Below are 12,402 nucleotides of genomic sequence, written 5' to 3'. Positions count from 1 at the left end.
ACGCACACACATGACGAATATAGTGGTCACTTAATAACTCGTGTACCAAAAATGGAAAGGGGGAAACACCAACAGCAGATGATGATAAGCTGTTCTCGGTTTCTGCCAGGCGTAGCGCTTTGCATTTAGGCCAGAGTTCAATTTTCGTTTCTTCAGACCACAGAATATTTTTGCCTCTTGCTCTCAGTCTTTCATGTGTCCTTTTTCAAACTCCAGGCATGCTGTCATGTGCTTTTTTTCTTAGGAATGGCTTCTGTCTGGCCAAAGCATAGATTTGTGAAGTGCTGCAGAGACTTGTTGTCCTTCTGGCAGGTTCTCTCATCTCAGACAAGGAACTCTGTAGTTCTGCCAGAGCGGACATTGGGTTCTTGGTCACCTCCCTGACCAAGGTCCTTTTTCCAGTTTGGTCAGACGGCCAGCTCTAGGAAGGGTCTGGATATTTACATATTCTTTCCATTTCCAAATGATGGAGCTCACTGTGCTTTTGGGAACTTTGAATACTCTAGAAATTGTTTTATCCCCTTCCCCAGATCTATGCCTCATCACAATTTTATCGTGGAGTTCTACAGACAGTTCCTTGAACTTCGTGGTAGAGTTTCTGCTCTGACATGCCCTGTCAACTGTGGGACCTTGTATAGAAATGCGTGTTTCTTTCTAAATCATGTCCAATCAATTGAATTGGCCACATGTGGACTTCAATCAAGTTGTAGAGACATCTCAAGGATGCTCAAAGGAAATTGGATGCACCTGAGCTCAATTTGGAGTGTCAGAGCAAAGGTGTTGAGTACTTATTGACTCGAGACCTTTCAGCTTTTCATTTTTCAGTATCCGATCATCGGATGGACGTTAAGACGGGTGTCCTGTCTGACAGCATTAGTTGATGGATGTTGAAGATCCCAAAGTGTCTTTCACTGTGGAGTGGGTGAGATTTCACCGCCTCGCTAAACCAATTCAAATTTGTGCCCTAAATTAGCACTCCTGCTGGAGAGTACTAGGGACGGCCAGAAAAAGGATTTGACAAAACTGAATGATGACACATCATGTTACTAGAGGAGGCAATGCCCTTCAGGCCATGCTATATATATGATGATGCATTTGTAAGGCACTGGCTATGTGTTTGAGTGGTTAAAGACTTGTTTATTTATCTGCTGGCTGGTGTGTTTTTATTCCAATGGTTGCTCACTCTTCACCAAACCACAATTGATAAGTGTGGCAAGTAGCCAAAACACCACGCAACACAAGTTAAGAAAGGCCTTCTTCCTGCAAAGGACTGAAATAAGCTCCTTTATGGATTTCTTTTCAATTTACGAAGGAAATGTTTTTTAAATTACCAGTTATAAAGGGTGTCCACAAGGTGTTCCGGTTTGGTTGTCATTAAAAGTAAAAACTGCAACAACACTTTGTGGACACCCTGTATACACAGTACAGTCTTTGTATTTAGAGAAGTTAAAATAGTTGGTGTTTCAGATTATTTTGAGGAATCTCATCCCGATAACCTTTAAAACACCCCAATAGCTGTTATACTTTAACATTCCAATTATACAAAACATGTCCTGTGATGTACCAGACGTCATTGTCATGTGATGTACCAGACCATATGAGGATTCAAGGTTATTCTATATTGATAATATGAAAAGCTGATTGGCAATATGACTAGGAATTCTACCAATAGGATATGTCATCTGAGAATTGAATCTGGATGAATATCTCTGTGGTATTACATGTGTAGGGGAAATTGTGAGCTCACTGGGGTACGAGAGCAGTTTAAAATTATTCGCACAGAAAGAAACTGCGAGCATGGTCTGGAGCCTTTATTTGACGAAGATTGCTGTAGTGGCTGCAAGTTACTGCAGTATATACAATACCCTCACCACTCTGACTGTGGCCACACTGCCCTCACAAATCTGGGCAGCAGAGAAGAGTGGGGACGATTTGGCCCCGTTTTGTATTGGCGGGTACAACCACTGCGAAGAGGCACACCTCCGATAGATTCATCCCGTTCCTGGCATCCCCATGAAGAGGCATCTCCATTCTTGTCCGCAAAGTGCCATCCCGATACTCGACGATACCACTGACAACACCTACAACCTCTGCCAAAGGCTGCCCCACACACTAAAAATAATTATGGAAGACTGTGGCCCTGGCTTCCACGAAGGCAATGGCCAACATTTTCGATGTTTTAGACGAATACGTGATCTAAGATGTCGGCTATCTCCGTGCAGCGAGCCTGTTCAAGAAATCTGAGTAGGGCTAATCAACAACAACTCCCTAAGCACTTTACCTCTCCTGCATTGTACTATTGTTGTACCAATAAGCACCTATTAAAGCACAAAGTATGATGTGATTGTGGGTGTGGGTTCCCATCTGGGGTCATGGCTCACACTGCTGAGACACGAGGTTAAAATCCCATCTGCTATATTGATTTGTCCATCGTCCAATAATGTCTTTGTAATTGTGTAAAAATATACTGCTGTACATAAATACTCCAAACTCCAAACGTATATATACTTCAAACTCCATTGTGAACTTGTATATCACATTTACACAGAACAGTGTATTAAAAAAGGTGTAAACACTTGTAATCACAATTAATTTTGGAATTTGCAAAAAAAAAAATCATTGATTTTGTTTTTGTTCTCCTTTTCCCTTTATAAGGGGTGAGGTATATATTGTACTTATTTAAAATGAAGGCTAAAAAGAGAGACCACTGCCTCTGTTGTAACACCAAAGTTGCAAATCTTGTAGAGATGTGATGTGTTGCTCATTTCCATTTTCTTTGAAGGGAAAGGATTATAGGAGTTGATCAATTGACTTGTGAAATATATGCATTTATGATATTGTACAGTATTCAATGTAAATCTGCTCAAATGGCACCTTTCATCAGTGATCAGTTCTGTACATATGAGTACCTCATTCAATACCATAATATATCCCTTGCCTCTTTGTTCTCTACTTTTTTTTCTTTGTACCACTTATTTGCCAGGAAGAAACAGAATGTTCTGCAACTCCAGTCAGAAGCTCCACCCCTGTTAATGTACCAGGTGAGTCTATATGGACAATGAGGTGATGTAATTAATGATTCGTTGTGAGGGGATAGGCAACATTTGGTTTATCCCACCATATTACGACTCCATCATTTTAACCAGAGTGTTTGGAAGGTATTGCATCTTTTCATAACCGGCCAAGTTGAATGCATTCAATTCTATCGGTTCACGGAAGCTAAGCAAAGTATTATGATTTATGATTGGAAACCTTCAAAGAAGGCCCAGTGCAGTAGGTTGATGGAAGACTGCTGGCCCATTTGGGACCATGCCTGCCTCTGAACAATCTGATCATGGACTTGTTCAGCTGTAGAGTTGAACCCAATTATATGAAATAAAAAAAGATTCCCGTTGTTGGTACGGTGCTGGCATGGATGCTGCATCTTGAACACACCGGCATTATAATGGTTTTATACATTATATTATAATTATAATTATATTATAATATAGTATAATGACATAATTTTCCAAATTTTTCAGTTTTTCCAAACACGATGGAATAATATTTACTGATATGAGCAGTGATGTGGCTTTTATTGAAATTCTACAAATACAGTTTAGATTTTGATGAGAATTATGAACCTGCCGTGAATGCGGAAGTGAACAGATGACGGCAATGAGCGGGTTTGATAATATCCCAATACAACCGTCATTTAAAACAGTATTTTGTTAAAGTATCAATTGATGATTGGAATTGAGTGAATACAATTACGATTTTGAATTCGTAATTGTATTCACTGAACCGTACGGAACTTCACATCAGGATTTAAATATTTGTTTGTCACGAATATTGGTAAAGGTTTCTTTTTTTATATTAATGCTATTTAATTTGTGATTGGAGTTATGCTGTTTGGAATGAAAAAAGAGATATCGAGTTAAAGTGAATGACGAAATGCCGTGATGGTTTCTACTTTATGAATGTGAAATTCGCGGATCGCCATATGCAGATTCGCCACGGTCCCACGATTGATGTTTCTATACGTGAACGTACCCGTTTGTTTGCGAACGGGTACGTTTTTCATGGAAGTCCTTCACGAACTTGCTGTCCATGTCTGATGTGCGACTGAAGGTGCTACAGGAATGTGGAATTTATTGGTTTCATGCTTTAGCATTCACCGTTTCTGCATTGTCTGTTTGTTTTTGGCATCCCACCCGTGCGTAGCACGGGTATCTCACTAGTTATAATGGTATGAGAAGGCAACTGTGTCCTATCTGCATTGATGTTGTGGACATGAAAGATTCTTATGGTACCTCTCAAAAAAGTAGGCTATTGTGTGCTAGTCTGCTGGCCAAATTCCCTGCCCAGAGATCAAATGTGCCATCGAAATTTATTTTAAATAATGGGTTTTGATCTGAAGTTTGTGTGGTTAATGATATGGGGGTTGTATATACGTAGAAGATGCATAAATTGATGGATCAAGTTAATGGGGGCGATGGTCCAAATTGCTGCCTCCTGTCTGACATTTCCTTGTATTTGTTCAAATTGTCACAAGTTTAGAATTTATCGAATGCCATTGTCTTGTGCTGGATAGCAATGCCAATATCTGTCTCGTACGTGCACATTATCAGGATGGCTATCAAAGTGAGGTGCATGGTTCCAAATGTGCATTGCTGATGTTCCCTGATTAGCTGGCAGTGTGGGTAGAGTATTGCTGATGTGCCAAGCCTAGGCTAACCTGGGTGACACAGAGGGAGTTCATGAATGTCTATTTCATTCAGCTGGCAAACCTCATTTAAAACTTACAGCAGTTTGAAATCTATGCTCTTTGGGTTACAAGCACTATTAATTAATGGGTCAATCTTGTTGTGGTTCAGTAATAAAACAGGTATGATGACTAAATAGAAAAATGATAAAAAGTTCAAAAAGTTTATTGATAATTTATCCAGTAGAAACAAAAAGTTGTCTTTCAGTATTTGTATTTTACCTGAGAGTTATTTTTTTAAGGCAAAGTCTAGGCTCATAGAGGAGTTAGAACATACAACAAATCAGGATGTTAAATAACAAAAGGAATAGTGGAAAGCGAGGTGGGGTGTGAGGGGAGGGGAAGGGGGAGACACCAACAGCAACGTTGAGGGATGGAACAGAGGGAAGACTTTGACAAACGAGGGACGTGGGAAACAATGAGGGTTCGGGTAAGGGAGGACAAATGGTGTGGACAATATGGGAACAGAGGCAAACACAGGAAGGAAAAACTGGAAATTTGGAAAGTGGGCCGGCAAGGGATAATGGGAGTAGAATTTTTTTTTGGATGGGGGGTGATCTTCGATGGTGGTGAACAATTGTCTTGAAGACGCGAGGGAAGAATAAGATTGAAAAGAATGTGGAAGTTGGTGCCACAGTTGGGGGAAAAAGAGCGAACTAGAACGGCACTCATTGGAGCACATACATCCACCAGGCTGAACAGCTTATATTTTGTATCCTACTCTGGTAGGCTGGATTTGAGCCAAAATCTAATCAGCTTGTTCTTGTTACCTAACCAACTCATCCACCAACCTTTGTCGTAACTCATGTGTAACTTTTTGAAATATTGTGCTATACTGTATATATATTTTTTGGACCAATCTCTGAATGGTGAAGAATCACTTTAATTATCCTCAGATTCGGAACTTCACCAAAATCGAATCAATTCTTCCTTGTCGCACACCCACCCAAGTTTAGTCCGAATCCGTCCACAACTTTTTGAAATATCCTGTTCACAGATAGACAAACATCACAGACGGGTAAAAACAAGCTCCATCCACCTATGGCAGATGTAATGAGTGTCGGTGAACAGTTATTTTTGTTTTGGGAGTATCACCGGAAGGGAGTTACTAGTGTGACCGCATGCGCCTTACATAAATGTGGGTGGATGGGAGATGTGGGACAAGACACAGAAAGAACAGAGGGTATGAGACCAGAAAAACGCGATATAAGACAGAGACCGCCGACCTGTCTGAGATGTGAAAGTGATTGACCCATAGACTTGGCTTCATCGCAAGAGTTTGCAATGATACTGAAGACCTTGGTTTCCACTTTGTCAATCTGAGCAAGGTGTGAGGCAGGGATGCCTGCCCACAGGGGAGAGCAGTACTATATCAAGCTTCAAATGAAGGCCCTATAGGTGGATAAGTTTTCAAGTGTGCCAAGATAGAACTTTGCATGATGCCCAGTCAGTGACTGCTGTTGGAGGCCAACTTAAAAGTGTAGTTTGTCGAAGAAAGATCATGGGTGATATTGAGTCCCAAAAGTTTGAGTGGCTGAACTTCAAGAGGATTGTCAAGAAAGTGGATGAGAAGATCCTCTCAGAAAAAAATCAGAATCAGAACGAAAGACGAAAGACGAGAGAGTCAGAAGAGGAAAGAAAGTTGATGAGAGTAGAGCATACGGTCGTCTCCGAGAGAGTGTGAGATTTGTCAGGATTAAAAGACAGACTGGCTTGTGATTCTATCAAGGTCTGCAGAGAGTTGAGAGGCTGCTGCCTGCCTATCTGAAGGATGAGGAATCTCACAGCAGAGCATGGAGTCATCCGCTAAGACGTCAAGAGGATGTTCCAGATAGGGCGGGAGTGGGTGGTGTGGGGGAGGCTGAGAAGGTGCCAGATAGAGGGGGTGAGGGAACCTGGGGGTGTTTGGGATGGGGAGTTGGGAGGGTGCAGGACTGGGTGAAGCTAGGAGGGTTTGGAACAGAGGGAATCTAGGAGGGTGACGGACAGGCAAAATCTGGGAGGGTTTAGGATGGGGGAAGTCTGTCTGGAAGAGTGTCGGACAGGGGGAAGCTGAGAGGGTGTGTGACGAGGGGGAAGCTGAGATGGTATGGAATGAGGGGAGGAACTGGGAGGTTGCGGGATGAATGGGAGGGTGTGGGACGAGGGGGAGGTTGGGAAGGGGCGGGACAAGGGTGAAGCTGAGAGTGGGTGGGGTGAAGGGGAAGCTGAGAGCGGGTGGAGGAAGCGAGGGATGCAGAAAGAGGTGTCGTGGAAGAGGATGATACATAGAAGGGGTGTGGTTGGAAGGACACCGGCATGTAGGAGATGTGAGAGACGGTACTGACACTTAGGGGTTTGACACTGTTAAATGGAATGAAGGGGAATTGATTGTTGTGAGCAGGCAACCCCTGCAAACCTGACTTCTCAAGATTCCCAAACTGATTGATGTGAGAGAAACAGGCTTTGTGCTTCAGACTCATCAGAAGAGATGCTAATAATGTTGAGAGCCTTCGTTTGCATAGATTCCAGGAGAGACATATGTGATGCAGGAATGAAAGCCCATATATTATGGAAATAATCTGTTGCAATGAACATACCATTATCATCATGCATCTTGCATGCCAAAGTTTTCTGCATGATACAATAAAATGCATGTAACATTGTTGTTTCTTTTCATAAGACCAACTGAAATTTGTGACAATGTTATAGCCAGTTGCATAACTTGAGCCAAGTAGCAGTACTGCACAAACTTAGCATATATAGTCGTGGCCGAAAATATTGGCACCCTTGCAGTTTTTCAAATAACTCACAATTTTCTCGAAAAATAAGTTGAAATTGACAAAAGTATTTGGTCTCCACAATTCTTTATTTCACTGTTAATATTACAGAACCTTTGTTTTTTATTCAGAACTTAATATATTGTCGCGCGAACCCTTCCGGTTAATACCAGGGCTCGCGGAGGACCGACCGGCTTTAATTGAGGCGACGACCAAATACGGATTTTGCTATCACAGCACGGGAGAAAGAATGAAGAAGAAGAAGAAGCAGAAGCGCTTATCTGGAGAGGGAACGAACTCAAACAGGAATCGGGTTTAAAAGGAAATGGAAAATAATACAAGGATTTATTTACAAGGATAGCGGGACAGGAAAATACGCGATGATAAATAAAATGTCCTAATCGGGACGTCCCCACTCGCACTTTGGATACAGCACAGGGGAAATTAATTAATAAAAATAAGACGTCGTGTAATGTTCTGTGGGGTGCGGCCTTATCTGTCAGTCGTCAAGGAATAGTCGCTCCAAGCGCGCAAGCCCGCTACAGCTTTGATGTCGGTGGGAAACAGGCCTCGACGCATGCCTGTTCGCTCGCTGGCAGGCCTAACCGAGCGCCTCGCTGCAAGCCCCTCGCCAGTCGCACCCGAGTTCCCGTCCACTCGCAGCACCGAAAGCACCAAAAAGCACCGAGCACCGCGACAAACCCAACAGCACCAAACCAAAGGTCCAACGCAGGGCTAGTGATCGCCACACGAAGCCGATCCAGCGCGGAGAGAGTCCGAATAACGCTAGGAACGCACAGAGAGGGAACTGGCCAAGACAAGAAGAAGCCAAGAGAGCCAAGAGACCCAAGAGACAAAATGTCGTCCAGCGCGTCCTCTGGTCACCTCGCGTCTCCCGTCAGCTCTCGCGCGCCTCCCAATCAGCCTAGTCTCTCGACCTCTCGAATGTTCTGTTTCACTGGTGCCCTGTCATTGGCCGAGTGCCTCCCGCACTGTGGTGTTGCTCGCCCCTCCCCCTGGCCAATCAACAGTCCTCCTGGGCGTGGCACCCAGCCTGCCACGAGGCTGGTTGCTAGGCCAGCTGGTGGTGTGGCTGGCTGCAGCCCCATCGGCGGTGCCCCGGCCTGGCTTACTGCCTGTTTTCCAAAGTCGTTGTGGTAAGGGAGGGGAATTATTTAATGTTGCACTAAGGACCTATCTAAGTGTTTATATGAGTGCGTTGCCATAAGGGACACAGGTTTGACGACAGAGGGGACGACGAACAAAGGAATCTTATCCATAATCCCTGCACTATTTAGCACGCCCTGCTCCCTCATAGCGGGGACATCAATATGGCTTGTACTGACAAACCGGACTAAACATAGAACTTATTACAGGTAGATTCCCTATCACGACAGTCGGATACCTACCGATACAGATCTATCTGGCTCTAGATATTGCTCTACCCAAATTCATAACAATATCCTTTCAAAATCAAAAAATAAAAATAAAAATGGATTGACAAAATTATTGACACCCTCGACTCAATATTTGGTATCACAGCCTTTGGACAAAATAACTGCAGTCAAGCGCTTCCTATAGCCATGAATGAGCTTCCTTCACCTCTCCACTGGCAGTTTGGCCCTCTCTTCTTGTGCAAACTGCTCCAGTTCTCCCAGATTTGAAGGGTGCCTTCTCCCAACTGTTGTTTTCAGATCTCCCTCCAGGTGTTCAATGGGATTTAGATCTGGACTCATTGCTGACCACTTCAGAACAGTCCAGTGTTTTGTCTTGAACCATTCGTGGGTGCTTTTTGAAGTGTGTTGGGGGTCATTGTCCTGCTGCAAGACCCGTGACCTTTGATGAAGACCCAGCTTTCTGACACAGGGTTGAACATTGCACTCCAAAATGCCTTGGTAATCTCCTGATTTCATGATGCCATGCACACATTCAAGGCACCCAGTGCCAGAGTCAGCACAGCAACCCCAAAACATCACTGAACCTCCATATTTGACTGTAAGGAAGGTGTTCTTTTCTTTGAAGGCTTCACTTTGTTTTCTGTAAACATCGAGATGATGTGCTTTACCAAAAAGCTCTAATTTGGTCTCATCTGTCCACAGGACATTCTCCCAGAATGATTTTGGCTTGTTCAGGTGTGTTTTGGAAAACTCCACTCGGGCTTTCTTATGTCTCTCTCTCAGCAGTGGGGACCTCCTGGATCTCCTACCATAGAACTCCCTTTCTTTGAGTTGGCGACGGATGGTGCAAGTTGAAACTGTCTTACCTTGTATCTGAAGGTCAGCTTGAATCTGTTTGGTAGTTGATCGAGGTGCTTTCTCCACCATTGGGACAATCCTTCGCTGCAATCTTTGATCAAGTTTTCGCTTGCGGCCACTTCCAGGGAGGTTGGCTACAGTGCCATGGGCCTTAAACGTCCTGATAACATTGCATTCGGTGGACACAGGAACATCAAGGTCTCAAGAGAACAGCAGAATGACTCCTTTTCTCCATTCAAACTGGTTGAATGAGTTTTTAAAATATATATATTGCAGGCACCTGCAACTCATAGTAAGGGCATTTTATGAGATATTTCACAAATCTGTTAACTAAATTGTTACCAAAAAATTTCTTCACCAATATGTTTGTAAAGGTGTGTAATAACATGTGTTAAAATGTTGAAGTTCAACTCCCGTGGGAAACCCAGAAAAAAAGGTGTTGAATTCGGGTACCGAAAAATTATTTTCGAGATTTTTTTTTTTTTTTAATCGCCCCTTAAGTAACTTATGAGGGGTCAAATAAGGGTTTTTCATGATTCTGAGTTGATTGTTAACATTTATATTTACACTTTTACATTTACACACAAAGTAGCTTTTATTTCACATACATATATAATACTCAAGAGTTATTTCTCATTCACAATGTCAGAAGTTTCAACAGTCATTGTCTATGTCTTCTTCAGACTCAACAACATCATGACTGCAGTTTCTGCATGTAATGCCATTACAGACTCCACAGGCCGAGATGCACGTGACCCCATTCTTCTTGCAGCTGCATCGCCGGTTGCTGCAATCTCCATGACAATTACAGCTCGTGAACTGCAATAGCTCCTCAGGAGCCATGGGGTCCAGTGTTGGAACTGGCTCATACCCATGCACACCTATTGTCCATCCATAGTCACTGGGGTTCAGAGACATGCTCTGTAGAAGGATCCAGTCCCGGGTCTGCAGGTAGGCACGGAGTGAATGTTGTGCAGCTGCACCCTCTGTTGGAGGTAGAGTCTCTGGTTTGATCACTCCTGACTTCACTCCTGCAAAGGTGGTGCCGGAGAGGTGACTTCGATCCAACCCATTGAGTGAAAGGGAGTGTTTCCGTGAATAGAGACAATGTTTAAATCTATATTGTCTCCAACAAACTGAGTGACTGCATTGTTTGTTTCCCCAACCTCCATAAAGACCACCTGATCATTACTTGACAATTCACTTTCACTGGCTGGCACTTTGGCTGTCATCACTGATTGATCCTCAAGCGCAGCATCAACCGCAACCTCATCATTGATCTGTTCATCGGTTTCCTCCACAATGGTGTCAAGAGTGCCAGAAGTATCTGGAACATCATCTCCACTCCTACTATTAAGGAAGCAGTATTTGTAGTTTTGTGTCTCCGTGTAAGACTCAGTGTATCCCAGCCGGTGGAACTTGTTGAGCATCCATTTTGACCCAAATCTATGATCAAGTTGTATGGCAAGCCCCATTTGGTGTGGCAATACTCCAGACCGAGGTCGACAGGCCTTAATGAAATTCTGCCCCCAAACGGCAACTCTTTCGTCTGTCTTGACAATCGGTCTCAAGAACATCTGAAGGCTTGCAGGAACAAGTGTCAGCTGACTATCGATGTCAGTCATACTGTGTGTGGTGGGGTATGACTTTGGACCTAAATCAATCAAGGCAATATCATTGGATATGAACTTGAGTGCCGTCTTTATGATCTGAGTCTTCTCATCTCCATGGTCAAGATTAGCATGATGCCCTCACAGAATATTGTCGGTGCCATCTTTGAGACAGAGTACATCTGCCCTTCTTTCCTGTGTTGTGAAATACAAGGTGTCTTCGTATTTCTCTAGAAGTTTTATCTTTAGCCAATGCTTTGAATAAGAAAGGCTCTTCTCTGGTGACTGATCAAACTCCTGCAGCTTTTCATGGGCTTGGTCCATGTTCATTACCCCATGCTCTAATTCTGAGTCTAACCATTCGCAGAATTCAATAAAAACTGCCTCTCGCTCCTCATCAATACTCCTCTGTCCTCTCTTCCTTTTTCCTTCCTCATCAGTCTTGGACAAACTGTCACCTCTCGCAAACATAAGTTTGCATCGCAAATGGTACAGTGTTTCTTCTGCTACCAAGTCGTTGATCCCTTCCAGGCGTCCAATGACTTCAGTGCCCCAGTCATCCCCGCGACTCCGTGCTGTCTTCAGCAAGCTTGCCTTCAGTGTATCTGCAGTCAAATTATCTGGCACTCTGTATTTCTTTCTAGCTTGTGCTGGATTATTTTTGTAGAGCTGGGCTGGTTGGTTGCAAAGAATGCATACATCCTTGTACAGGAGGTCAACTGACTGTGATCTTCTAGAACTGCAGCCAGTTGATGAACTGAACTCACAAGTAGTGCGTCTTCTCTTCAACTTTGATGACACTTTCTCTGCCTTTGATGCTTGAGCTGACTTCTTGGTGGTTGCAACAAAGTTGTTGTACAGATCATTTTTACACTTCTGGTGGTACCTCAGTTTTCCTTCCTTTTGAGCCTCCTTCATACGTTCCACAACAGTAACATTTTCGACAGTTTCTGCTTGTTTCAATAAAGTTGAGTATCCCTTTGGAGTTGCCTGTATGAGCCTTTTCAGCTGGTGTATCCGAGCGTGCACAGATG

General features: G+C 43.4%; 1 protein-coding gene across 5 annotated transcripts in view; it reads left to right on the top strand.

Moving 5' to 3' along the window:
* LOC137415994 (uncharacterized) overlaps positions 1-12,402 on the top strand; it is a 120,164-nt gene that overhangs the window by 69,481 nt on the left and 38,281 nt on the right. For all 5 annotated transcript variants that reach the window (XM_078784382.1, XM_078784384.1, XM_078784381.1 and 2 more), the window contains exon 10: positions 2,984-3,041. In XM_078784382.1, coding sequence (XP_078640508.1) covers positions 2,984-3,041 — 58 coding nt within the window. The remainder of the gene's footprint in view (positions 1-2,983; positions 3,042-12,402) is intronic.

This window comes from Myxine glutinosa, chromosome 9 (assembly GCF_964187855.1).
Source record: "Myxine glutinosa chromosome 9, kmMyxGlut1.1, whole genome shotgun sequence".
Lineage (NCBI taxonomy): Eukaryota > Metazoa > Chordata > Myxini > Myxiniformes > Myxinidae > Myxine > Myxine glutinosa.
This window is presented reverse-complemented; position numbering and strand designations above follow the sequence as displayed.